At 48.7% G+C, this 27,500-nt stretch overlaps 1 protein-coding gene across 3 annotated transcripts in view; it reads left to right on the top strand.

Annotated features, from left to right (window-relative positions):
• Positions 1–27,500, top strand: part of LOC123747364 (myogenic-determination protein nautilus) — a 106,133-nt gene that overhangs the window by 55,777 nt on the left and 22,856 nt on the right. For all 3 annotated transcript variants that reach the window (XR_011226163.1, XR_011226162.1, XM_069319802.1), the window contains exon 3: positions 17,129–17,210. Coding sequence is in view for 1 of the 3 variants with exons in the window: in XM_069319802.1 (XP_069175903.1) it covers positions 17,129–17,210 (82 nt within the window). In the remaining 2 variants the exon portion in view is untranslated. The remainder of the gene's footprint in view (positions 1–17,128; positions 17,211–27,500) is intronic.

Here is a 27,500-nt window from a genome sequence, read left to right as displayed (position 1 = left end):
AGATGGTGTGAATTAGTAGTGAGAGAGAGACCACATGCACAGCTCCTGCTCCCTCTTGTAAGATGGTCTTCTCTACCTCCCTCCCTCTCTACTGTCTCTCCCTCCCACACTGTCTCTCTCTCTCTCTCTCTCTCTCTCTCTCTCTCTCTCTCTCTCTCTCTCTCTCTCTCTCTCTCTCTCTCTCTCTCTCTCTCTCTCTCTCCCCCTCCCCCCCTGTCTCTCTCTCCCTCCCTCCCTGTCTCTCTCTCCCCCCCTCCCTCCCTTCCTCTTTCCTTACCTTGTGGTGGTTCCGTGGAGCAACGTCCCCGCGGTTCGGTCTCTGACCAGGCTTCCTGGATGGCGGTCTGGTCAACCAGGCTGTTTGACGCCGCTTCGTCTCCCTCTCTCCCTCCTTCCCTCCCTCCCTTGACATCAGTAGACCCAACACTGACATCGTGGACACGTGAACCTATATAACACGTCTAACCTTTTGAGGTCAATGTTTATATATCCGATGTCAATAATCAGAAAGGTCAATAATCAGGTGTTAGTATCATTACTGAAGCCCTGGATCTACTAAGCTGTGGTTGATAGCGTCCAAACTGCTGCGTATAAAGTGTGAGGACAGGCAGAATGGGTGAACGACCATTGGCTTGTTTGATCTGAGGAACTGGCCCCGTAATGACCTATGAGTCATAAGGGTCACCAACACGTGCCAGAGGTCACAGCTGGGTTAATGATCTCTGATGTGTTGACAGCTGTTATTGTTTTTTACTGATGTCAACTCTCTGTGTAGCTTGAGGAAGTCTGTTGGTGACGTCAGTTGGTAAGTCTGTTTACCTAGCAAGAAAGCTCCCATAACCGTCTTGTTCAGGCTTATTCCTGAGGGCTTAGCTAGGGTAAGTCTTTGGCTCAAGCCATCACGAACATCAGAAATATTGTGCAGCGTTGGACACCCACAAAACCGCTGTCTGTCTGTCTGTCTGTCTGTCTGTCTCTCTCTCTCTCTCTCTCTCTCTCTCTCTCTCTCTCTCTCTCTCTCTCTCTCTCTCTCTCTCTCTCTCTCTCTCTCTCTCTCTCTCTCTCTCACCCAGCCCATGTAAACCCAGTTGCTGCTCGTAAAAAAGCAGTTCCGTCAAACAGGCGAGACGCCGCCACTCTCTTTCTGTCACGTTGCCTCCTCCAGCACCGCCGTCGCCACCTCCAACACCTGCCCGCGCTTTACTGCCCTCCCCTGCCACCGACCCGACACCCGGGCAAGTGCCACTCACCACCCGTTTCAGTGCCAGTGCCCTTTCAAGTAGGTGTGTGAGAGTGTCTTCATCGTGGCTCCCGTCCAAGGATACCCCAATTTCCCCCCCTCACCCTCCCCCGTCCACTGCCGTCAATCACTCCTCCGCACCTTCTTGCTTATCCGTCTCCTCTTCCTAACTCTCCTGTCCTTTCTCTGTCCTCAATGTTCTAGTCGATCCTACTCTGGCTTTGTTGTTCCTCTGACGTTTACGGCTGTGTTCCTGCTTGATCTCTGTCCATGTGGGCCAGTGGAGGTTCATCTTACTGTTGCAGGCGACACAGACAGCAACACAACATGTCTCCTGCACCAGTCCTCAGGCCGACCACGAAGTCTATAAAACACGATTGTGGGTCCAGGGAGCCAGACCGCACATCTCCTGTGCCAGGTTAGTCCCTCTACGGGCTCACCATAGCCCGTGCTGCTTTGGAACGTTTTGTTTAGAGTAGCTGAATCTAAGACAATAACAGCAACCGCCAGGGGGCCGCCATGCTGCTCCACGCAGTGTTGACAGTCGCTAGGAGTGTTCAGTTCTCGACGCTAAATCTATTTCCTCCTCCTGTTCTCTGCCATCGACTACAGGTGTTGGAGTGGTGTTCAATTCTGTCAACATTCCTACCTGACCTAGCTGCTCACCCACTTGGCTCGGGTCGTTGTTGGGTCGTCCGGATGTGGGTAGTTGTATGGTCGTGGTTGGTCTTCTGGCTCACCTCTCTCTAGGTTGGTCGTTTGGTCGACGACACTCTTTATGGTTGATGAACAAGACTTCCTCGACTCCACTCTTGGAGACTACTAGTCCGGCTGCCAATGATTTGGTAGATTATCTGGTCGATTCTTATCATTAGGCATTACATGATTAACTTCACTCTTTACATATGAGTGAGTTAAGCCTGGTTGACTTAACTCTTGGCTGGTTACTTAAACGACTCAACCACTGGCCAAATGACCAACTCTACTTTGGTTGTTCAGGTTTGACTATGCACTCAGCCATACTCACCCTATGAGAGGTAGTATATTGATCACCCCAGCCATACTTATCCTATGAGAAGTAGTATATTGATCACACGAGCCATACTCACCCTATGAGAGGTAGTATATTGACCACCCCAGCCATACTCATGCCATGAATGTGTTGTTTGTTACTCACTGTTATAATTATTGTGTACATTTTGTTGACCAGACCACACACTAGAAATTGAAGAGACGACGACGTTTCGGTCCGTCCTGGACCATTATCAAGTCGATTCATCTGCATATGTACATTTTGATTGAACCTGTAAATGGGTTTGATCACAGCGACGAGGGTTTGATCCTATTATATGGCCCCAAATGTTTTCTCATTAATACATCGTGTTGTTACACACACAGTAATCACACTAACGTGACTGTATCAATTAGAACAAATTAGAACGCTGTTGAGGTGTAGTCGCTGTTGTTATTTCAATAAATTGATCTCATCCAGGCTGATCAATTTTGATATTGATCGATCTCTTAAAAACGATTTAAGAAAAGAATGTAGAAAAAAGATAAAGTCATACAACAACAACTCTTTATATCCTCCCAAATTGAGTCATTATATATATTATCCTGTGCTTGAAACAATCAAGTGATCCGGTATTTTGCTCAATCAAATCATCTACCCTTTTTTTCCCAAACCCGTATTTACCCAGGTCTTTCCCGAATCTAAACTTATACTTAGAACTTTCTTGGTCGTTTACTGTAGAGTTATCTGTACTTTTCTAGGATTTGACTTTGACATGAACGACGGGAAGTGTATAACTCGCTGAGCACAACACCCCCAAGAGGTACACCTCGGACCCCGTCCTCATACCCTGCTGAGAGCCTCTGACCGCTGAGGATGAGAGGAGAGGGAGGGATTGGTGGTGAGGGGGAAGTGAGGAGTGAGAGGTTATGAGGGTGAGGGGGGGGGTCTCGTGACCGTCCAGGGGCTGGCACTGCCCTCGTCCCACGTGGCACTACTGAACAAGGATGATGGGGGAGGGACAGTGTTACGAGAGGTAATAATTCGAGACGGGGATGGGGGCCTTGAGGAGGCGGTCGGCCGAGCGGACAGCACGCTGGACTTGTGATCCTGTGGTCCCGGGTTCGATCCCGGGCGCCGGCGAGAAACAATGGGCAGAGTTTCTTTCACCCTATGCCCCTGTTACCTAGCAGTAAAATAGGTACCTGGGTGTTAGTCAGCTGTCACGGGCTGCTTCCTGAGGGTGGAAGCCTGGTCGAGGACTGGGCCGCGGGGACACTAAAGCCCCGAAATCATCTCAAGATAACCTCAAGATAAGAAGGGGGTCTGAGGCTGAGAGATGGAGACTGAGTGGAGATTGAGGGGTAGAGACAGGAGTTGAAAAGTGGAAATTGATAGGTTACGAAACAGCGAGACTACACCCCATAAGACGTGGACTACACCCCATAAGACGTGGACTACACCCCATAAGACGTGGACTACACCCCATAAGACGTGGACTACACCCCATAAGACGTGGACTACACCCCATAAGACGTCAAATATGCGAGAAGGCCGCCAGATTCTCTATAACTCAAGCGTTCAATAATCATCCAAGAGCGCCGTCACATACACAGCTTCATCGGTTTAGCATTTACACACAATATATCTGTAATATCAAGACCATGTCTCCCCAGAGAATACAAAATAAAGTCTCATGTTTCGTGAAGAAACGTCGCCATATAGAAAACAGAACATCTACTTTTACCTAACAATCAATAACCAGCCTAGAATTTAAGATTACACTGTTAATGAAACAATCGTACAACGTACGATTGATATCGTACAATCGCCGGGTCCAACAGCCTGGTTGAAGAGTCCAGCAACCAGGAGGCCTGGTCGACGACCGGGCCGCGGGGACGCTAAGCCCCGGAAGCACCTCAAGGTAACCTCAAGGTATGCTAGCGCACCAGGAGGACCTTGAGAGAGGGGCTGATGGGCACTCAAGATACGATCTACACTTAAACCAAGTCGCCGCCGACCTAAAGTCTCCCAACAACACGAAATGTCTAGCATCACTAAAGCCAGGAACGCATGTAAGACGACAGTGTAAAACAGATAATCTACTGAAGGAGCCGTTTTTATGAGTCGAGACAGACAGACACCTGACCAATAACACCGTCCTCACTCCTTCCTACATGGCCCTACGAGATATATGACACTATGACGCCATAATGGTCATAAAGATAGCTGTGTTAGACCTTTACCTTGAGGTTACCTTAAGATGGTTTCGTGGGTTTAGCGTCCCTTCGGCCCGGTCCTCGACCAGGCCTCCTTAAATTGGAAATTCCTGAAACTGAAGAGATGTAATGATCTCGGAGGCCGTGCACCAGGTGACGTTGTTGTTGTTTCAGATTTAGCTACTCAGGACGAAATGTCCATGTAGCACGGGCTATGGTGAGCCCGTCCAGGTGACGGTGGAGGGCCTCTCAAGTAACGACCCGGAGGAGTAGGGGGCGGTGTCCGGGTCACCACCTCACCCGCTTGTTTAGACAGGGAAGCGGACAGGTCAATTTGTCAGGTCAGCCGTGACAGTGTCAACAGCGGCGCGTGTCATATACGTGGGGTCAAGAGGACTGTAACTTGACCTGGCGACCACTGGTGCCATGAGCCAGGAGGAGGGTTAAGAGGGGAAGGGCACAAGAAAGGGAGAGTGGGATGTGGAAAAGGGCAGAGGGAAGGGGGCAGTGGGAGGGGGAATAGGGTCGCCTCACACACACACACACACACACACACACACACACACACACACACACACACTTCCGCCACATGAGCCGGCAGGACTGACTGTGAAGGTAACAGGATACACCACGACAATGGCCAACATCGACGAAGATGGAATTAGGCCACGCGACGATAATTATGAAAAGAAGGCAGATGGCCATTAGATAGTCGGCAGTGACGATGAGAGACAACGGACAGACGGCGACAATAGGAGATCATGGGACAACAACTCGGTGAACCAACACTTACTACACGGACTTAAGAAACCCCACAGACGCCTCTCAAGAAGAAAGAGAGGCGGGACCAAAGAGCCGAAGCTTCACCCCCGCAAGCACAACTAGGTGAGTACATTACCAGCGTCCCACAAAACCTACGCAACAAAAAAAGAGAGAAATTCTATGCAAATAAATAAACCTAAAATATGGAACATTCTCCTTAGTAAAGTCAAGCAATTTGTTCATTGATTTTATTTCAAGGTAAAGCAAAGAAGGGGAAGGGATCTATCAGGAGAAATTGCCAAGCCATTACGACTATATAGCACTTGTAAGGGGTCAAGATAAGGAGTTGGGATGGGACGGAGGAAAGGAATGGTGCCCCAACCACTTGGACGTTCGGGGATTGAACCCGACCGTCAATCCACTTGGACGATCGGGGATTGAACCCGACCGCCAATCCACTTGGACGATCGGGGATTGAACCCGACCGTCAATCCACTTGGACGGTCGGGGATTGAACCCGACTGCCAATCCACTTGGACGATCGGGGATTGAACCCGACCGCCAATCCACTTGGACGGTCGGGGATTGAACCCGACCGCCAATCCACTTGGACGGTCGGGGATTGAACCCGACCGCCAATCCACTTGGACGGTCGGGGATTGAACCCGACTTCATGCAGGTCGGGAACCCGCATGAAGCGAAACCGTCGCTCTACCGTCCAGCCCAAGCGGACGGCAGTAAAGTCAGCATTACGTAAACTCAGGTAGCAGTAGCTGCCTGCAAGGTTACTAGAATACATCCCCCTAGTTCCCACACACATGCTAGTTTACCCCATACTAATGTTAATTAACACCCATAAGATGGTTATCAGGCGATAGCGGAAAGCCTGATAACTTTATAACACTTTATAGTGCTATATAGCACTCTATATAGCTAGGGATATAATGGTTCTATTATTAATATTATTATTTTTATTATTATTATTATTATTATTATTATTATTATTATTATTATTATTATTATTATTATTATTTTTATTATCGTTATTCGTGCCATTATAAATTATACACATGAGTATTATACAGACCTTGGATATATATGTATATCCGTTACACATGGTCTATGAGATATATACCATTGACCGACGCTAACATGGAGAAGATTAGAGCAACACTAGAGAACTGGCCGGTAGAGCAACAGCTTCGACGCCTCATCTTACAGGTCGGCGTTCGATTCCCGACTGTAAAAGTGGTTGGGGTATCATTCCTTCCCTCCGCCCCATGCCAGAACCTTGTCCTCATATCCCTTACATGTCCTACTGCTTTCTCCTGTTCCGTACCTGGGTCATCTACCCCCCCACCCCATCCCTTCCTCTTCCATCTGGCAATGCCGCCTGTCATGGGATAGGAGAGAGGACGGAACTGTCAACTAATGACCCAGAAGGCAGTTGAATGTGGCCAGCGAAACTTCTCTTCTGGCTGTTGGATAACAGATAAACTTGCTATCCTCTAGGGGGATAACAGATAAACTAAGATCTTGCTATCCTCTAGGGCCTCATAGCCTGGTGGATAGCGCGCAGGACTCGTAATTCTGTGGCGCGGGTTCGATTCCCGCACGAGGCAGAAACAAATGGGCAAAGTTTCTTTCACCCTGAATGCCCCTGTTACCTAGCAGTAAATAGGTACCTGGGAGTTAGTCAGCTGTCACGGGCTGCTTCCTGAGGGTGGAGGCCTGGTCGAGGACCGGGCCGCGGGGACACTAAAGCCCCGAAATCATCTCAAGATAACCTCAAGATAGGGGGAAATCCCAGGGGGGTCACAGAGCCAAGCCTCATCCGGTTTGACTTCCTGTTAGGGTGGCAAGCCGAGACTGTAGACCTTTTGGGTTCAACGAATTACCCAAAACAGTTAAATTTGCCCAAATTTAGGATATAAATGAATCTTGAGAAGGCTCGTTTGGCCTAAGAATTACGAATCAGTTGAATAAAAAGAATAAAGGTAGATCTCACTTGGCCTAAGAACTGTGAATAAAGGTCCACATTAAGTCCTAGGCTCGCGACGACGGTTCCAAAGGTGATTCTTCACTACACAGGTGACCCTTAACCTACATAGATGCTCCACACATGCTTCATCAAACACACTCTTCACATGTCAGGAGTCAACACAATATGTACTCCTGAACTGAGTCATCATATGAACCGATTTTTAACGCTTGCCAAGAGAGTCCACGCTAAATATATGGGGGAGCTTGGGGGAGCGGTGTCCCCGCGGTGTTCCCGCCGTGTCCCCGCTCGGACAGCTGATTACTGTAAACAAAAACCCTGGCCCAATCCATCATGGCGGGAGGCGGTCCTGGCACCGCTCTTAGATGGATCGAGGCAGCTGAAAAAAATTAGGAGGAGATGCTGAGTGAAAGCGAGTGGAAAAAGGATAGGGAGGCTAGGTAGGCAGGGGGCTGATAGGGGGGCTGGGGGATGAAAATAGACGATACGAGGGAAATGGATAATGACAGAGGGAGGATAACGGGAAAAGAGAGAATGCAAAGAATTAAAGGTAAAAGCGACAACATTGGACAGAGATGTGTCAAGCCACATACTTAACAACATCATGTTGGTGGGGGACGGGTCGGCTAAATGTTGCAGGAGAAACGTTCATGGCTGTGTGAGGGGGAACTTTGAACAAGAACTTGAAGGAATGGTTGAACTATCAAGCTACGAGGAGAAGCACCAGATGCAGTTCAGAGTTGACAACAGTAAATCAGAATTAACTTAAGATGATTAAATGGCGCTAACAATCCAATACGAAGGAAATATTAGTAAATCCTTTTGCGATTAAAAACAGAAATTCCTACTAAACAAATACTTTAAACAAAACACCAGTGTATTAATGTATCTTGAGATCTTGAGGTTATCTTGAGATGATTTCGGGGCTTTTAGTGTCCTCGCGGCCCGGTCCTCGACCAGGCCTCCACCCCCAGGAAGCAGCCCGTGACAGCTGACTAACACCCAGGTACCTATTTTACTGTTAGGTAACAGGGGCATAGGGTAAAAGAAACTCTGCCCATTGTTTCTCGCCGGCGCCTGGGATCGATCCCAGGACCACAGGATCACAAGTCCAGTGTGCTGTCCGCTCGGCCGACCGGCTCCCTACATGTACACTATAACTTAGCTAATGGAATACTTGGATCCACATTTAAAAGTGTTTGAAGAAAATGATTATTGTTGCTATCATACAGCTTTACCATGAGTGTATTCACCTAGTTGTGGTTGCGGGGGTTGAGCTCTGGCTCTTGGGTCCCGCCTAGTGTAGGGCCTCATACTGGACGTGGTGGTTTTGGTTCACTGCAGAATGATTATGCAATATCGCAACCCATCCTCCTGTTGAGACAGAACCTATTGTGACGATCGTCAATAGTCACAAATTCGTACGTATTTAGCTTTTAGATAGTAGCATAGTGACTATTAAGGAATTATTTACAAAAATGAGGCTAAAAAACAGACTTAAATATTCCTAGACCTAGTATAGCACACATATGTACTATATTAGGCCTTTGTATAGCACACACATATGTACTATATTAGGCCTCAGATATCGTGTATTAGGCCTGGGGAAGGTTAGGTTAGGTTAGTTTGTCTAAGCAACTCAAGTAAATAATAGCTTTCCGGTTTGTCCAAATCAATAGTGCCGATTTGTACTTTCTAATTTCGTTGTACGTCGGTATATACACTATGGTCCTCATCGTTACCATAAGTACTACCATAACAGGAGGATGGTTACCTTGAGGTGCTTCCGGGGCTTAGTGTCCCCGCGGCCCGGTCGTCGACCAGGCCTCCTGGTTGCTGGACTGATCAACCAGGCTGTTAGACGCGGCTGCTCGCAGCCTGACGTATGAGTCACAGCCTGGTTGATCAGGAAGCACCTTGAGGTGCTTCTGGGCTCAATATTTTAAGAACATGCAACAAAGACTTGTTCTTCAACCTCATGAATAATTCTTATTAATTCAAATTAAAATGCTTGATTGAAATATGTTTATACATTTATAGTAGAGTTAGTTTACACAAATTTTACAGTAAATGATTTACCTACATGTAATAATAATCACATGTATTATATGTGATTTAGAATTAGAGGCTACATTTATCAGTCATTTTAAAATTATTGCAATTGTCAAATTCAGAATCAGAAACTATGTTTGCAACAATTTGTATAAAACTTTGCACTAATGGCTGCACTAAACAGGTGTACTGCAGCTGTCTGAACCAAACTTTACATCTGTGTCATCAAAGCAAGAGTCAGTCTAACAATTTGAAAGTTGATATACATTTGAAAAATTAAAGTGTAATTTGCCATTAGAGCGGCGAGACTGATATTGGCTCACATTATATCTTGTAATACGAGAAAATATGACTGAAATTGAAATTGAAATAAGTTTATTGAGGTAAAATACACACAAAGGTATGAGGCAGCTCAAGCTATTCTCACCCCGTTCAGTACATCGTGTTAATACATACATAGACACACATCACAAACAATAAACATATTACCAAACATTCTGAGAGATAAACATATACATTTCCTAAATATGACTGAGGTGTCTTGAAACACGTAAGATAAAGAGGAAATATGACTGAAGTGTTTACAAACACCTAAGATGCAGTAAGATGTGACTGGTATGTCTTGAAACACGTACGATACAAAGGATATATGACTGAAGTGTCTACACATTGACGAGATCCATATATTACGGTACACAAAAGGAACATATACAAGTGACTGAAACTATCAGAACAAGGAAACAGTCTCAACTACACATTCAGATTGGGCAAATTTACGTTTTAAAAACATAGTTCCTCCCCGCCCCTCTTCCCCATGTCTTCAGTAATCTCAACTCCCCCCCCCCCCCCCCCCCCCCCCCCTCTGCCCCTTTTCCACAAATCCATACATCCTCCCCTACTTAAGCCTTCTTAACCCCACTCGTTAAGTCTCACCTTTTACTTTCCCTTTTCCTCTTGTGCCTCTTCTCTTTACCCTATAATGTGTCTAATGCCACAAGAACCATCCCTTCCCTTCCCTCTTCTGTTCCAGGGGCCTTCCTAGTCCTCTAGCTCCTTCACTGTCGTGGTCACAGTGCTGTGAGAGTGCCCTGTCATGCCCCTGTGCCCAAGTACCCAAGTGCCACACTCCTTCAAGACCATACTCCTCCCCCCCCCCCCTGGGGCCGGTGACCACACATACCCACAGGCAGACCACCACTTCCGGGTGTCTGGGTACCTGGTGGGGCACTTACTGTGTGTGTGTGTGTGTGTGTGTGTGTGTGTGTGTGTGTGTGTGTGTGTGCTTACCTAGTGGTGCTTGCGGGGGTTGAGCTCTGGCTCTTTGGTCCCGCCTCTCAACTGTCAATCAACTTGTGTACAGATTCCTGAGCCTATTGGACTCTATCATATCTACACTTGAAACTGTGTATGGAGTCAGCCTCCACCACATCACTTCCTAATGCATTCCATTTGTCAACTACTGACATTAAAAAAGTTCTTTCTAATATCTCTGTGACTCATTTGGGCACTCAGTTTCCACCTGTGTCTCCTAGTGCGTGTGCCCCTTGATTTAAATAGCCTGTCTTTATCTAACCTATTAATTTCTCTGAGAATCTTGTATGTGGTGATCATGTCCCCCTAACTATTCTGTCTTCCAGCGACGTGAGGTTTAATTCCCGTAGTCTGTCCTCGTAGCTCATACCTCTCAGTTCGGGTACTAGTCTGGTGGCAAATCTTTGATCCTTTTCCAGTTTAGTCTTATCCTTGACTAGATATGGACTCCATGCTGGGGCTGCATACTCCAGGATTGGTCTGACATATGTGGTATACAAAGTTCTGAATGATTCCTTACACAAGTTTCTAAAGGCCGTTCTTATGATGGCCAACCTGGCATATGCCGCTGATGTTATCCTCTTGATATGGGCTTCAGGGGACAGGTCTGGCGTGATATCAATCCCCAAGTCTTTCTCCCTCTCTGACTCGAAGAATTTCATCTCCCAAATGATATCTTGTATCTGGGCTCCTGCTCCATACACCTATCTTCATTACATTACATTTGCTTAGGTTAAACGCTAACAACCATTTGTTCGACCATTCCTTCAGTTTGTCCTGGTCTTCCTGAAGCCTCAAGCAATCCTTCTCTGTTTTAATCCTTCTCATAATTTTGGCATCGTTAGCAAACATTGAGAGGAATGAATCTATACCCTCTGGGAGATCATTTACGTGTGTCAGAAACACGATAGTTCCGAATACAGAGCCCTGTGGGACTCCACTGGTGACTTCACGCCAATCGGAGGTCTCACCCCTCACTGTAACTCTCTGCTTCCTATTGTTTAGATATTCCCTTATCCACTGGAGCACTTTACCAGTTACTCCTGCCTGTCTCTTCATCTTATATACTAGTTTCTTATGGGGTACTGTGTCAGAGGCTTTCCGACAGTCCAAGAAAATGCAGTCCACCCAACCTTCTCTTTCTTGATTAAACTTTGTCACCTGGTCGTAGAATTTTATCAAGCCGCTAAGGCAATACACGTATTTACCCTCCCTGAACCCATGTTGGGGATGTGTCACGAAGTACCTTCTCTCCAGATGTGTTACTAGGTTTTTTCTCACGATCTTCTCCATCACCTTGCATGGTATACAAGTTAAGGACACTGGCCTGTTCTTCAGTGCCTCTTGTCTGTCACCCTTTTTGTATATTGGGACCACATTCGCCGTCTTCCATATTTCTGGTAGGTCTCCCATCTCCAGTGACTTACTATACACTATGGAGAGTGGCAAGAAAAGTGCCTCTGCACACTCTTTCATTACCCATGGTGAGATTCCTTCTGGACCAACAGCCTTTCTCACATCCAGATCCAACAGGTGTCTCTTGACCTCATCTTTTGTAATTTCGAACCCTTCCAAGGCCGCCTGGTTTACTGCCACCTCTCCTAGCGCAGTGACCTCACCTCGTTCTGTTGTGAAGACCTCCTGGAACCTCTTGTTGAGTTCTTCACACACCTCTTTGTTTTCTTTGTATACCTGTCCTCACCTGTTCTAAGTTCCTGTTATTATATTGTAACTGCTACCTTTACCTCTAATCTATTCTCTTTATTTACAACTTTTACATCTATTGTGCTAAATAAGTTCGCTTCTGGGTTACCTGTGACTATATTCCGCGCCTCAAGTTCCCAGACTTACACTTAAAATTTCCTCATTATCTACCAAAGCGACCTGTCTGAGAATCTTTTATGTCGTAATCATAACTCCTCGATTCCGTCTTTCTTTTTTTCATGTGTATCAACGTTGGGCTCCCTCGGCCTTTCTTCATTGGTTAATTCCCTAAGGGCTTGCAGCGCAGGCTTCAGCTCTTGGGCCCCGCTCTCGGTTATCGATCGCATATTGAAATGGTTCTCGACCGTCTTCCTTGTTTATCATCTTGAGGTTATCTTGTGATGATTTCGGGGCTTAGCGTCCCCGCGGCCCGGTCGTCGACCAGGGGGCCAGATTCACGAAAGCACTTACGCAAGCACTTACGAACGTGTACATCTTTCCTCAATCTTTGACGGCTTTGGTTATATTTATTAAACAGTTTACAAGCATGAAAACTTGCCAATCAACTGTTGTTATTTCTATAAACAGCCTCCTGGTGCTTCGGAGCTCATTAACTGTTTAATAATTGGAAACAAAACCGCCAAAGATTGAGAAAAGATGTACAGGTTCGTAAGTGCTAACGTAACTGCTTTCGTGAATCTGGCCCATGGCCTCTTGGTTGCTGGACTGGTCAACCAGGCTGTTGGACGGGGTAACACACACACTTCAAATATTATGGACCACCAAAGGTCCACAGTTCCTCAGCCACTAGTACCTCAGCTACAGTAACCGGCTGAGGAAGTACCTCGAACCTAGACCCGTCACTGGCTGATGTAACTATAGTTCTGCCCCATTGTATCTGTTCAACTGTAATATTAATCATTCCTTAAAATACAAGAAAAAGGTAAATCACTACAGCAAGTACAGAGGACTTATGAAAAACAAACGAGAACAATAACAACAAGTAAATACTGGTGAGGTTTGAAGTGTTGCAAGTTGAAGCAAACACAACAAATAATTGTAGATCTCCTCATTGACTTCTACTTTTTCCTACCCTTTTCTTCTCCTCTCTTCCTCCCTTTCCTTCCCCTCCCTTTTTACCCCCTCCCTTTCCTCCCCCTCCCTCTCCTCCCCCTCCCTTTCCTCCCTCTCCCTTTCCTCCCTCTCCCTTTCCTCCCCCTCCCTTTCCTCCCCTTCCCTTTCCTCCCCCTCCCTTTCCTCCCCTCCCTTTCCTCCCCCTCCCTTTCCTCCCCCTCCCTTTCCACCCCCTCCCTTTCCTCCCCCTCCCTTTTCACCCCTCCCTTTTCCCCCTCTACCCCTCTCCTCCCTCACTCACCCTCTCCCTCTTAGTTTAAATGCCGTGTCTCTCAGCCGTTTTATTGGGCGTTAACCCAACCACTTCACGGATGTGGTGGTGAAGGGTAGGCCTAATGTAGGCCTATGGGGGGGGGAATGTTGAAGGGGGGGGAGGGGAGGATCCGCGACTGTCTCAGAGACGCCTCTACAGGAACCTCTATTCCTCAGCATTACCTACAATATGTATAACAAAGATCCTGTGGAAGATTTAAGAAAAGGCCAGAACCTTTATTTTTCAGTGATGATTGGTTTTGTATGTATTAGAGATTATTCATTTGTATATATTATTTCTGAGTTTAGCGACTCGTTCCGATAGTTCCTGCCTGCCTGTTAGATAGTGCCTGCTGGGCGTGCCTGGTGCCTGCTGGGCGTGCCTGGTGCCTGCTGGGCGTGCCTGCTGCCTGCTGGGCGTGCCTGCTGCCTGCTGGGCGTGCCTGGTGCCTGCTGGGCGTGCCTGCTGCCTGCTGGGCGTGCCTGCTGCCTGCTGGGCGTGCCTGCTGCCTGCTGGGCGTGCCTGCTGCCTGCTGGGCGTGCCTGGTGCCTGCTGGCACGGCTAATTATTGCTCCTGATGGTTAGGTAATTAACCGTAGGCTGCCTGACTAGTCTTTTCTGATTGGTCAGACGGTTCACAACCTTAAAGTCCCGGGTTCGAGACTTTTGGGGGCGTTTTGTTCACCTTATACCTCTGTTCACCTAGCTGTATATACAGCTACCCCGGAAGTTAGGCAATAATTGTAGAACAACATCCTGGAGAAGGTTAGTGGGAGGGCCTCAGGGGACCTCGACAAGGGCTTCCCTGACAGTGGAAAGCAAACTAAAATCCATCAAGTTACCCAAAGTCTATAGTCTCTAGGGAGGAAGCAGAGGGGTGAGGGGGCGCTTCCTGGTGCTCCCAGACCTCCACTACCTCGACCTTACAGCTGCTACCTCACATAGATACGATACATTTATTATTGTGGTTCAGTTTCTGTGCCCATTGTGTGTGTGTGTGTGTGTGTGTGTGTGTGTGTGTGTGTGTGTGTGTGTGTGTGTGTGTGTGTGTGTGTGTAGCCTTTTTCACTAAAGCTCACAGGATGGGTATGGGGCCCACTTCCGCTCACAGGATGGGTATGTGGGTCCACCTCCGCTCACAGGATGGGTATGGGGTCCACCTCCGCTCACAGGATGGATATAGGATCCACCTCCGCTGACAGGATGGATATAGGGTCCACTACCTCTCACAGGATAAATATAGAATGCATAATAGACAAAATACATGCCTAAAGTTCAAACATCTACACCACACAATACCTGGTTCCTGGATAAGGAGCTCTGACAGTGATCAAACATAAGAACCTTCACAGAACCTGTTGTACATCTTATCCTCTAAGAAAACCCCAGACAACTGAGGTGAAGCACAAGAATTTCATCACTTCCTTGGCCCGTCCAGGCGTAAGACGTGCAGACTGCGTGTATACGTCTTTTTAAGTATTCTATATATACTCTGTCTTGGCTTAATATAAGTATTAATCTATCACGTGATACAGGGCCTTCTCGCCGCCCTCTTGGCTTGGGTTAGACAAGACGCCGCCTCTCGGAATATCTTGACATTTTGTGCAATCTTTTTTCATTCTTTTTTCTTCTTGGTTTTGATATGTCAAGTTGAGAGCAGCTCTTGACACCCGCTAATGGATAGACCGTCTTGCTTAGTCAAGGAGAGCTCGTGTGTGTGTGTGTGTGTGTGTGTGTGTGTGTGTGTGTGTGTGTACTCACCTATATGTGCTTGCAGGATCGAGCATTGACTCTTGGATCCCGCCTTTCTAGCTATCGGTTGTTTACAGCAATGACTCCTGTCCCATTTCCCTATCATACCTAGTTTTAAAAGTATGAATAGTATTTGCTTCCACAACCTGTTCCCCAAGTGCATTCCATTTTTCTACTACTCTCACGCTAAAAGAAAACTTCCTAACATCTCTGTGACTCATCTGAGTTTCCAGTTTCCACCCATGTCCCCTCGTTCTGTTATTATTACGTGTGAACATTTGATCTATTTCCACTTTGTCAATTCCCCTAAGTATTTTATATGTCCCTATCATATCTCCTCTCTCCCTTCTTTTCTCTAGTGTCGTAAGGTTCAGTTCCTTCAGCCGCTCTTCATATCCCATCCCTCGTAGCTCTGGGACAAGCCTCGTCGCAAACCTCTGAACCTTCTCCAGTTTCTTTATGTGTTTCTTCAGGTGGGGGCTCCATGATGGCGCGGCATACTCTAAGACGGGTCTCACGTAGGCAGTGTAAAGCGCCCTAAAAGCTTCCTCATTTAGGTTTCTGAATGAAGTTCTAATTTTCGCCAGTGTAGAGTACGCTGCTGTCGTTATCCTATTTATATGTGCCTCAGGAGTTAGATTAGGTGTCACATCCACTCCCAGGTCTCTTTCTCGAATCGTTACAGGTAGGCTGTTCCCCTTCATTGTGTACTGTCCCTTTGGTCTCCTGTCACCTGATCCCATTTCCATAACTTTACATTTACTGTGTGTGTCCTGTGTGTGTGTGTGTGTGTGTGTGTGTGTGTGTGTTTCGAGCAAGTCTCTGGCAATGTACTGAGTGTAAGGTTTTATAAACTACAATCACCAGTGATATCAAGAGTTTATTAACAATTTCACAAAGACTTTTTGATTATTTTCTGGCATATATTTGACCTCGCGCCGCCATGGATAGATTAGAGACTTCTGCAGCACCTTCTTCACCTGCAGTGTTGCAGCGTTCTCCTTCACCTGCAGTGTTGCAGCGTCCTCCTTCACCTGCAGTGTTGCAGCGTCCTCCTTCACCTGCAGTGTTGCAGCGTTCTCCTTCACCTGCAGTGTTGCAGCACCTCCTTCACCTGCAGTGTTGCAGCGTTCTCCTTCACCTGCAGTGTTGCAGCGTTCTCCTTCACCTGCAGTGTTGCAGCGTTCTCCTTCACCTGCAGTGTTGCAGCGTCCTCCTTCACCTGCAGTGTTGCAGCGTCCTCCTTCACCTGCAGTGTTGCAGCGTCCTCCTTCACCTGCAGTGTTGCAGCGTTCTCCTTCACCTGCAGTGTTGCAGCGTCCTCCTTCACCTGCAGTGTTGCAGCGTTCTCCTTCACCTGCACCCCCCCTACCACTTGGGCTGGACGGTAGAGCGACGATCTCGCGTCATGCAGGTCAGCGTTCAATCCCCGACCGTCCAAGTGGTTGGGCACCATTCCTTCCCCCCGTCCCATCCCAAATCCTTATCCTGACCCCTTCCAAGTGCTATATAGTCGTAGTGGCTTGGCGCTTTCCCCCCTGATAGTTCCCTTCCCTTCCCTTCCTTCACCTGCAGTGTTGCAGCGTCTTCCTTCACCTGCAGTGTTACTGACTCACCTTTGGATTAATATATGTTATAAACTCATCACAGTGTTACCATGTGTCACTGATTCACTGCTCCCTTGCAGGGCTCGGGAGCGCCGGACTACTACCAGGGTCGAGGCGGTGGTAACTACACCCAGACTGGCTCCACCTACACTCCGCTTGGGGGTAAGTGTATTATCCTCCTGCTGTGGATGAGTATTATCCTGCTGTGGATGTGTATTATCCTGCTGTGGATGAGTATTAGCCTTCTGTGGATGTGTATTATACTGCTGTGGATGTGTATTATCCTGCTGTGGATGTGTATTATCCTGCTGTGGATGTGTTTTATCCTGCTGTGGATGTGTATTATCCTGCTGTGGATGTGTATTTAGCTTCACGTGACTGAAATATCCATGTGTATGTACGTGTGCCGCATCCTAATTGTCTCTTTATTGAGTATAGCTTCTTTATGACTATTAATCCAGTGGCTGTTGTGGGGATCTTGTCGCCCTCTGCTCTCCTCATTCTTAGCCCTCTGTATTGTGGTGTGTGTGTGTGTGTGTGTGTGTGTGTGTGTGTGTGTGTGTGTGTGTGTGTGTGTGTGTGTGTGTGTGTGTGTGTGTGGGGCTCACATTCCGTGCTATAAGCCGCGTGACAGTAATAAGGAGAACGGGGAGTCTGCCCATCTGAGCTTGTCTGAGAGGATGTTAATGAGGCCTCACTTTGCCGACGACCTGCCTGATTACCTCCTGGTGGCGGCTACCTGACGGCGCCAGGTGCCATACACCCTCACCCCCCTCCCTGGCTCCGGTGGGCCCTTCCTACCTGCCCTCCCTTCCCCGCCCCTTCACCTGTCCCACCTTTCCCTTCCACCCCTTCCCTCCAGTTTTGGAAGCTACCTCCATTCAGAACTCTAAGACCTCCTCCTCCTTCTCCTCCTTCTACTGTAGCTCAGTAGATGTGGCAGTAGACTCGGCACTATCTACTTTATGCAACCTGTCACTCAGGGCAGATAAGGGTGAGGGGTTTCCACACAAGGGGGAGCCGCTGGCACTTGTTGGCCCTCCTGCTGGTGGCACAGTGCCGTCTCCGGTGTCACTCTCCCGGTGTTTCTTCCCACTAACTCGACTCCTTTATTGTCTTTGCTCTCGCTAAATGAGAAGTGAGGAGTGTAGCCGCGGGTCTACCAGTGGGACGGGAAAGTGTAGCCCCCGGACTACCAGTGGGAAGGGAAAGTGTAGCCGCGGGACTACCAGTGGGAAGGGAAAGTGTAACCGCGGGACTACCAGTGGGAAGGGAAAGTGTAGCCCCGGGACTACCAGTGGGAAGGGAAAGTATAGCCCAGGACTACCAGTGGGAAGGGAAAGTGTAGCCCCCGGACTACCAGTGGGAAGGGAAAGTGTAGCCCCCGGACTACCAGTGGGAAGGAAAAGTGTAGCCCCCGGACTACCAGTGGGAAGGGAAAGTATAGCCCCGGGACTACCAGTGGGAAGGGAAAGTGTTGCCCCCGGACTACCAGTGGGAAGGGAAAGTATAGCCCCGGGACTACCAATGGGAGGGGAAAGTATAGCCCCGGGACTACCAGTGGGAAGAGAAAGTGTAGCCCTCGGGACTACCAGTGGGAAGGGAAAGTGTAGCCCCGGGACTACCAGTGGGAAGGGAAAGTATAGCCCCGGGACTACCAATGGGAGGGGAAAGTGTAGCCCCGGGACTACCAATGGGAGGGGAAAGTGTAGCCCCGGGAATACCAATGGGAGGGGAAAGTATAGCCCCGGGACTACCAGTGGGAAGGGAAAGTATAGCCCCGGGACTACCAGTGGGAAGGGAAAGTGTAGCCCCGGGAATACCAATGAGAAGGGAAAGTATAGCCCCGGGACTACCAATGGGAGGGGAAAGTGTAGCCCCGGGACTACCAATGGGAGGGGAAAGTGTAGCCCCGGGAATACCAATGGGAGGGGAAAGTATAGCCCCGGGACTACCAATGGGAAGGGAAAGTATAGCCCCGGGACTACCAGTGGGAAGGGAAAGTATAGCCCCGGGACTACCAGTGGGAAGGGAAAGTATAGCCCCGGGACTACCAGTGGGAAGGGAATGTGTAGCCCCGGGACTACCAGTGGGAAGGGAAAGTATAGCCCCGGGACTACCAGTGGGAAGGGAAAGTGTAGCCCCGGGACTACCAGTGGGAAGGGAAAGTATAGCCCCGGGACTACCAGTGGGAAGGGAAAGTATAGCCCCGGGAATACCAATGGGAGGGGAAAGTGTAGCCCCGGGACTACCAGTGGGAAGGGAAAGTATAGCCCCGGGACTACCAGTGGGAAGGGAAAGTGTAGCCCCGGGACTACCAGTGGGAAGGGAAAGTGTAGCCCCGGGACTACCAGTGGGAAGGGAAAGTATAGCCCCGGGACTACCAGTGGGAAGGGAAAGTGTAGCCCCGGGACTACCAGTGGGAAGGGAAAGTGTAGCCCCGGGACTACCAGTGGGAAGGGAAAGTATAGCCCCGGGACTACCAGTGGGAAGGGAAAGTGTAGCCCTCGGGACTACCAGTGGGAAGAGAAAGTGTAGTCCTCGGGAATACCAGTGGGAAGGGAAAGTGTAGCCCCGGGACTACCAGTGGGAAGGGAAAGTATAGCCCCGGGACTACCAGTGGGAAGGGAAAGTATAGCCCCGGGAATACCAGTGGGAAGGGAAAGTATAGCCCCGGGAATACCAGTGGGAAGGGAAAGTGTAGCCCCGGGAATACCAGTGGGAAGGGAAAGTATAGCCCCGGGACTACCAGTGGGAAGAGAAAGTGTAGCCCTCGGGACTACCAGTGGGAAGGGAATGTGTAGCCCCGGGACTACCAGTGGGAAGGGAAAGTATAGCCCCGGGAATACCAGTGGGAAGGGAAAGTGTAGCCCCGGGAATACCAGTGGGAAGGGAAAGTGTAGCCCCGGGACTACCACTTTCCTCACTTCGGTAGTCAGCCTTGCCACGTTTAAGGCTGGATATCGTCCCCCTTTGGACGATATCTTCACTGCCTCAACCGGTTTTTTATACTATTTCTGTGGCAGGTTTCTGGAGTTAAAGATGTAGGCATGACGTGGTCTACGGTCTCTGTTACGGGGTTCTGTTTCGTGTAGTGGGTTTCTATGTTTCACGTGGTGTTTTTTTGATGTTTTGTGCGGAGGGTTTCTACGTTTTATGTGGTGGGATTTTGTGGTTTCAGTCCTGACGTTGAACTTGATCTGTGATGAGTTCGTGTTCTTTTGTGATGAGGGATTGTCACGTTTTCTGCCCGGATCAGCGGAGGTGAGGGCTCTCTGATGGGGGTAAGGGCTCTCTGATGGGGGTGAGGGCTCTCTGAGGGAGGCGAGGGCTCTCTGATAGGGGTGAGGGCTCTCTGGTGGGGGTGAGGGCTGTCTGATGGGGGTGAGGGCTCTCTGATGGGGGGTGAGGGCTCTCTGTGAGAGGTGAGGGCTCTCTTTGAGAGGTGAGGGCTCTCTGATGGGGGTGAGGGCTCTCTGTGAGAGGTGAGGGCTCTCTGTGAGAGGTGAGGGCTCTCTGATGGGGGTGAGGGCTCTCTGTGAGAGGTGAGGGCTCTCTGTGAGAGGTGAGGGCTCTCTGATGGGGGTGAGGGCTCTCTGTGAGAGGTGAGGGCTCTCTGATGGGGTGAGGGCTCTCTGATGGGGTGAGGGCTCTCTGTGAGAGGTGAGGGCTCTCTGTAAGAGATGAGGGCTCTCTGAGGACGGTGTGGAGTTCCTGCAGGAAAGAAAGGGTATATATGTGGGAGGGTGGAAAATCCGAATGGAAAGGGAGAGGTCTCTGTAGGATCTGGGGGGTCTCTGGGAGGGAGGGAAGGGTAGTGAGGGGGGGGGCATCTGGGAGAGGAGATGGGGTATCTATTAGGAGGAGCTGAGAGTGTCTGTGAAGGTGGAAAGTGATATTTCTTATTCCTTCTCGAGAGCATAAGTGATGGGAGAGAGGCATGAGCTTACAGCTATGGCAGCTTGGGTTCCCATGTCCCCCTCTCGCCTCTCCTTTCCCCTCTCTTTCCCATGTCTTTCCACCCTCCCTATCCTGTCTCTCAATCTTCACTTCTCACCCTCTCTCTCTCTACACTGTCTGTCCTCCCCTCGCCTCTCTCTCTCTCTCTCTCTCTCTCTCTCTCTCTCTCTCTCTCTCTCTCTCTCTCTCTCTCTCTCTCTCTCTCTCTCTCTCTCTCTCTCTCTCTCTCTCTCTCTCTCTCTCTCTCTCTCTCTCTCAGTTTCCGTTTCATGTATTTCCCTGTCTCCTCTGATTTGGTCTATTCCATCTTATTGAATTCTATATTATTATCTATTTGGATATATATTATCGACGTATATATGTTCAGAGGAGCCTCCGAGGGGGGTCCAAAAGAGACGTCTTCGACCTGTCTGTGGGTGGTGGGAGAGGGTAGTGTGGGAGGGGCGTGGGGCACCTGGGTGGGGGGTAGTGTGGGAGGGCGGACGGGAAAGCTTGAGGAGGGGGATGTGTGTGAATGGGAAGGGTGTGGGGGAGAGACAGTGTGATGGGTGGAGCTGGGAGTGTTGTGGCCTGGTGTAGGCCTCCTGGGACCCCATCAGTCTGGCTGTCTGGGTTCACTACTGTGCTAGAGTACTCTAGTACTCTAGTACTCTAGTACTCTAGTACTCTAGTACTCTAGTACTTCACTACCAGTACTAGAGTCCTGCCCCGGCCTGCTACACGGATTCCCAATCAGGGTTCCGTAAGCCTGTGTCATTGTATCGTCGAGCCTGTGTCATTGTGTCATCTTCAAGAGGAAACTAGATTTATTTCTCCAAGGAGTGCCGGATCAACCGGGCTGTGGTAGGTATGTGGGCCTGCGGGCCGCTCCAAGCAACAGCCTGGTGGACCAAACTCTCACAAGTCAAGCCTGGCCTCGGGCCGGGCTTGGGGAGTAGGAGAACTCCCAGAACCCCATCAACCAGGTATCAACCACAGGAACAGATTGATGTCTACTGAAACAGAACTTGGCGTGTGCCTCTCCAAGATGCGACCGCGAATTAAATTCAAGTTTCAAGTCTCAATCTCAAGTTTCACATTAACTTTCGAGGCAATTTGAATCAATGTTATTGTCTTGAAACTTGAGGAAATACGCAATGAAATCACAGTTGCGTGATCTGTCTATGAAGATGATGTTGAGCAAGACGGGATTCGAACCCCCGTCCTACGTGACCCCAGACCCCACACCTTGACCCCATGGTCCACTAAACGCTAAAAGTTATACAGCCTGGCATCCTCCCGGTCTATTGAAATATATTACTTTTAATTGTGAATATTCTATTAATATTATAGAATAATAAAATGTTTTTTTTTCGTAATAACTTTATTAAACCTAAACTATTATAAATAATTAAATTAATATTAAATTAATGATTATTAATTATTATTATTAATACGCTAAAATACAAATTATTATAGATTAAAAGCCCACACTTGAAAATTTATGTTTTAAAATTTGTGAAATTTATATAATGAATTACACCTGTAATTCTTTATATAAATTTCACAAATACGATGGAAACAAACCCATTTTTCCGCATGGGCCGGAAATCGAACCTGGGCCCTTAGGACTACGACTCCCGGACGCTGTCCTCAGCCGCTAGACCTAACGTACTCACCTAGTTGTACTTGCCGGGGATTGAGCTCTGGTTCTTTGGTCCCGCCTCTCAACTGTCAATCAACTAATGTACAGGTTCCTGAGCCTACTGGGCTCTATCATATCTATACTTGAGGCTGTGTGTGTGTGTGTGTGTGTGTGTGTGTGTGTGTGTGTGTGTGTGTGTGTGTGTGTGCGTGTGTGGGCGGCGCGCGTGTGGGCGTGAACAAAGGTCACGCGACCGCTCATCGCCCCACGACACTCGCCTTTGTCACGTCTCGTATGCCAACCACTACCCCCTGAAATAGTGATGATTTCCCTATCTACCTACGAGATAGGTACCTAGTGAGGTACCATGCAACGAGATAGGTACCTAGTGAGGTACCATGCTACGAGATAGGTACCTAGTGAGGTACCATGCTACGAGATAGGTACCTAGTGAGGTACCATGCTACGAGATAGGTACCTAGTGAGGTACCATGCTACGAGATAGGTACCTAGTGAGGTATCATGCTACAAGATAGGTACCTAGTGAGGTATCATGCTGCAAGATAGGTACCTAGTAATGTATCATGCTGCGAGATAGGTACCTAGTGATGTATCATGCTACATAATAGGTACCTAGTGATGTATCATGCTACATGATAGGTACCTAGTAATGTATCATGCTACGATAATTGGTATAAATACCAGTAGGTATAGGTACTATCTCTTCCAGAAAATAAAGTACCTATAAAGGTTGTTCAACCTCCCAAAAACTCTACGTTTTGTACTTTTATTATTATAGTTTATAATTGTACAAAAATTAAGCCTAAGAGTTTCTAGAATTAGGCCTAGGTTAGGTCTAGGTTTCGTTACCTTGAGATAGTTTCGGGGCTTAGCGCCCCGGCGGCCCGGTCCTCGGCCAGGCCGCGGCCTACCACTGTTGGTACTTTTCAGTAAATAGTTCCAATAATGACTATCATTTCAGGAGGAACTTATTTCAGGATTTCTCTCTCTCTCTCTCTCTCTCTCTCTCTCTCTCTCTCTCTCTCTCTCTCTCTCTCTCTCTCTCTCTCTCTCTCTCTCTCTCTCTCTCTCTCTCTCTCTCTCTGGAGTGTTACATTGCTCACCACTTATGTAAGCTAGAGTAAACTTTTTGAAAGGTCAACAGACGCATCTGTCGCACTTATGCTGCGTTCCTCATGCCTGCCCTCATTCCTCATCCTCACTCATGCCCCTCACTCATGCTCCTCACTCATGCCCCCTCATAGCCCTGCCTCCGCGTTGTCATTATTTAAGTCTGTGGCCCCAACAACAATTAGGAAGCGATGACAGTAATTTGATCTTGGGTGTTTCTTAGTCACTCCCGCCACTCCTTCCCCGTCACTCCTCCCCTGTCACGCCTCCCCTGTCACACCTCCCCTGTCACGCCTCCCCTGTCACGCCTCCCCTGTCACGCCTCCCCTGTCACTCCGTCCGTTGTCCTGGTACTCAAGATGCAGTAGGACATTTCTAGATCCAAACGCCTGTGTGGTCTTCGTGAAAATGATGGCGAGACGAACTATGCTGACGCCGTATCGAGGCGCTTATCTATATTTAACAAATTGTCTCTCATAGTTTCAAAACTTACTTCTTCCTGTAAGCTAAGAACTTTAAGTCATTATTTTAGACCGAAAGCTTTATTGAATGACGCAAGCTTGGTAGAACTGTTTTTTTTTTTTTAGAATTTAGTTCTTCTTGCTGGATTAATCCTGCAGCTGCTACGAGGTTGTTCTTTTCACATAAATTTGTTCCTATATGATTGATAAATGTTTTTTTGTGGGTCGAAACATCTCATCCACAGCACCTGTGATGTCGCCATTACTGGGATCTGGGAAACAGAGAAGATATCAGGGCTGAATGTGTAAACGCAGAGTTCTGTGAGTTGGGCACCAACCGTCGACTCTCCTGTGAGCTGGTTCTCGTGGCGTCGTCGGACGTCGTCCTACGTCGTCGTCGGACGTCGTGGACGTCGTCCTTCGTCGTATATTCATGACTGAGTCAAATTCTCTTCCTGTGAGACTGAGAAGTTGTTGTAGGTCTCCGCCACAGCTTTCCTGAGGGTCATCTTGTCATCCCTTGCCGAGTGATGTGCACCTTCCCTGCCCCCCCCTCGCCTCCTGGCTCCCTGGCACCACAGTGCCTCTCCTCGTGGGGTGGGGGGAGTTCTTCTGTCTCGCCTCGTAGGGGAGGGGGGTTCTTCTGTCTCGCCTCGTAGGGGAGGGGGTTCTTCTGTCTCGCCTCGTAGGGGAGGGGGGTTCTTCTGTCTCGCCTCGTAGGGGAGGGGGTTCTTCTGTCTCGCCTCGTAGGGGAGGGGGTTCTTCTGTCTCGCCTCGTAGGGGGAGGGGGTTCTTCTGTCTCGCCTCGTAGGGGAGGGGGTTCTTCTGTCTCGCCTCGTAGGGGAGGGGGTTCTTCTGTCTCGCCTCGTAGGGGAGGGGGTTCTTCTGTCTCGCCTCGTAGGGGAGGGGGTTCTTCTGTCTCGCCTTGTTGGGGTCCTGTCTCGTCTAACCGGTTCGATAATTTGACGAAAATGAGGGGATACTTATGTTCAAATTGCTCGGTTCAAGTAAAGGTAACTTTTTTCCGCCTAGTCATATGAGGTACATCTTGAGAGAGGGAGGTGTAGAGAAGCCAGGTGTAGGATAGAGCATATGTGTTGGGGCGTCGAGATCAAGTCCCTCGTCGGATACATTAAGTCCACTTGGTACTCAGAATCTGACTCTGTCTTGGACGTCATCAGGTAGCTCTAAATAAGACCGTTGGACAGAAGCTACAAATTAATGATGAAAACTCTATGGTCGACCTCATCTGTGAATCACGACGATGCTAGAGACACCCCACAGAGTCCTGGTGATGTACGACTCTACACGGATATGTAAATCTACTCGCAGATTTACTTCCCAACATCTTTCACATGTCAAGTGAAGGACAGATTATATCATCAGTCCAAACACCTTATGTATGAATCGGTGAATCATATGTGAGATTCTTATCTCGCTTTATAATAGTAGCCCTGTGTGTGTGTGTGTGTGTGTGTGTGTGTCCGTGCGTGTGCGTGTGCGTGCGTGTATGTGCGTGTTGTCACTGGGGCGTGGCTGTCATTTACAGTAAGTTTTTGTTCATTGGCCACAGTAACTTACCAGCATCGTCGCCAAGATAAGATGGGTTTATGGGTATCATTAATGTGATTTACGGACACTTTTAAGACTCCAGAAGGTGTAATCACATGTACAAGTGCAAGGTGCTAGATTTAGGACCATGGTGGGAGTAAATGGTCCTCGGGGGAGCGGTCCGGACCTCTGGGAGGGGCACCGAGGACCACCAGCTTTCTCAAGTAGGTTTGCAGCATTAGATTCTATTCTACTTAGGTTAGGTTAGGTTAGGGATTTGAATGCTTATCCTTATGAGAATAAGCATTTGAAAATTGACGAAGGAATTGAGTGGTGGCCAAGTACATCGACGGTCAGGGATTGAACGCCGACTTGTGTGAAGCGAGGCCGCCGCTCTACCGTCCAGCTTAAGTGGTTGGGCCGTTTCAGGAGGGATAATTATTAACGTAGATGATGTCATAACATCGACGGGGCTGGAACAAAGAACCCATACCCATACAGAGAATGGAAGTGACGATGTTTCGGTCGTTCTGGACTCTCATGTGACGACGTTTCGGCCGTCCTGTGCCCTCACGTGACGACGTTTCGGTCGTCCTAGACCCCTCATGTGACGACGTTTCGGCCGTCCTAGACCCCTCATGTGACGACGTTTCGGCCGTCCTAGACCCCTCATGTGACGACGTTTCGACCGTCCTCATGGACCCTCATGCGGATACTTGCGAAAAGACCTCGCGGCAAAACTGCAACAAGAATGTGTTCCAAGATCATTGCAACATCTGATAACGGGAAAATTCTTGCATGCTTCATCTTGCTATCTTAAACTGTGCACAGCCACGGCCCGCGGGTCTCCTGCAACACTGCTCGATGAGTTTGTTGACACCTTGCAAGGGGCCACAGTCAACTTAAGACGGCTCCTTGTTACTTTTAATTATCTGTTGCATATATGTTGACACAAATCACAGTGAAATTTGATTTTTGACTAATATTTGTTTATAATAATAATAATAATAAAAATAATTTATTATTATTATTCATCTTCATTTTATTTCAAGTGCTCCACATTACAGCATAATTACAGCACATGAAATGTATGATAATACAGAAATACAGAAAGACCGACACGTATTTGTGCCTTTAGATAACAGGAAAGAAAATAGTTTAAATGAGTCATTCGTGAGCGTGGGGGTCCCCAGGGTGTGGGGTCCCCAGGGTGTGGGGTCCCCAGGGTGTGGGGTCCCCAGGGTGTGGGGTCCCCCAGGGTGTGGGGTCCCCCAGGGTGTGGGGTCCCCAGAGTGTGGGGTCCCCAGAGTGTGGGGTCCCCAGAGTGTGGGGTCCCCCAGGGTGTGGGGTCCCCAGGGTGTGGGGTCCCCAGGGTGTGGGGTCCCCAGGGTGTGGGGTCCCCAGGGTGTGGGGTCCCCAGGGTGTGGGGTCCCCAGGGTGTGGGGTCCCAGGGTGGGGTCGGAGAGCATATTGTCAGGGCGTGTTGTCTCTCTAAACACCCGCGACAAAGGGAGTGACGGGCAGCGACACTCCCGTCAACAAACGGTATAGTTTTCTCCCTGTCAACGTGAGAGTGCCGCCCTGGTCGCCTGTGTGGCTGCCCCTACTGCACGCTTGGCTACTGTGGGGGTACTGTAGCCTCTTGTGGGGGTACTGTAGGCTCTTGTGGGCTCTTGTGGAGGTACTGTAGGCTCTTGTGGGCTAGTGTAGCCTCTTGTGGGCTAG

This window comes from Procambarus clarkii, chromosome 94 (genome assembly GCF_040958095.1).
Source record: "Procambarus clarkii isolate CNS0578487 chromosome 94, FALCON_Pclarkii_2.0, whole genome shotgun sequence".
NCBI lineage: Eukaryota > Metazoa > Arthropoda > Malacostraca > Decapoda > Cambaridae > Procambarus > Procambarus clarkii.
The sequence above is the reverse complement of the archived record's forward strand: the minus strand, read 5'-3'. Positions and strand labels throughout refer to the sequence as shown.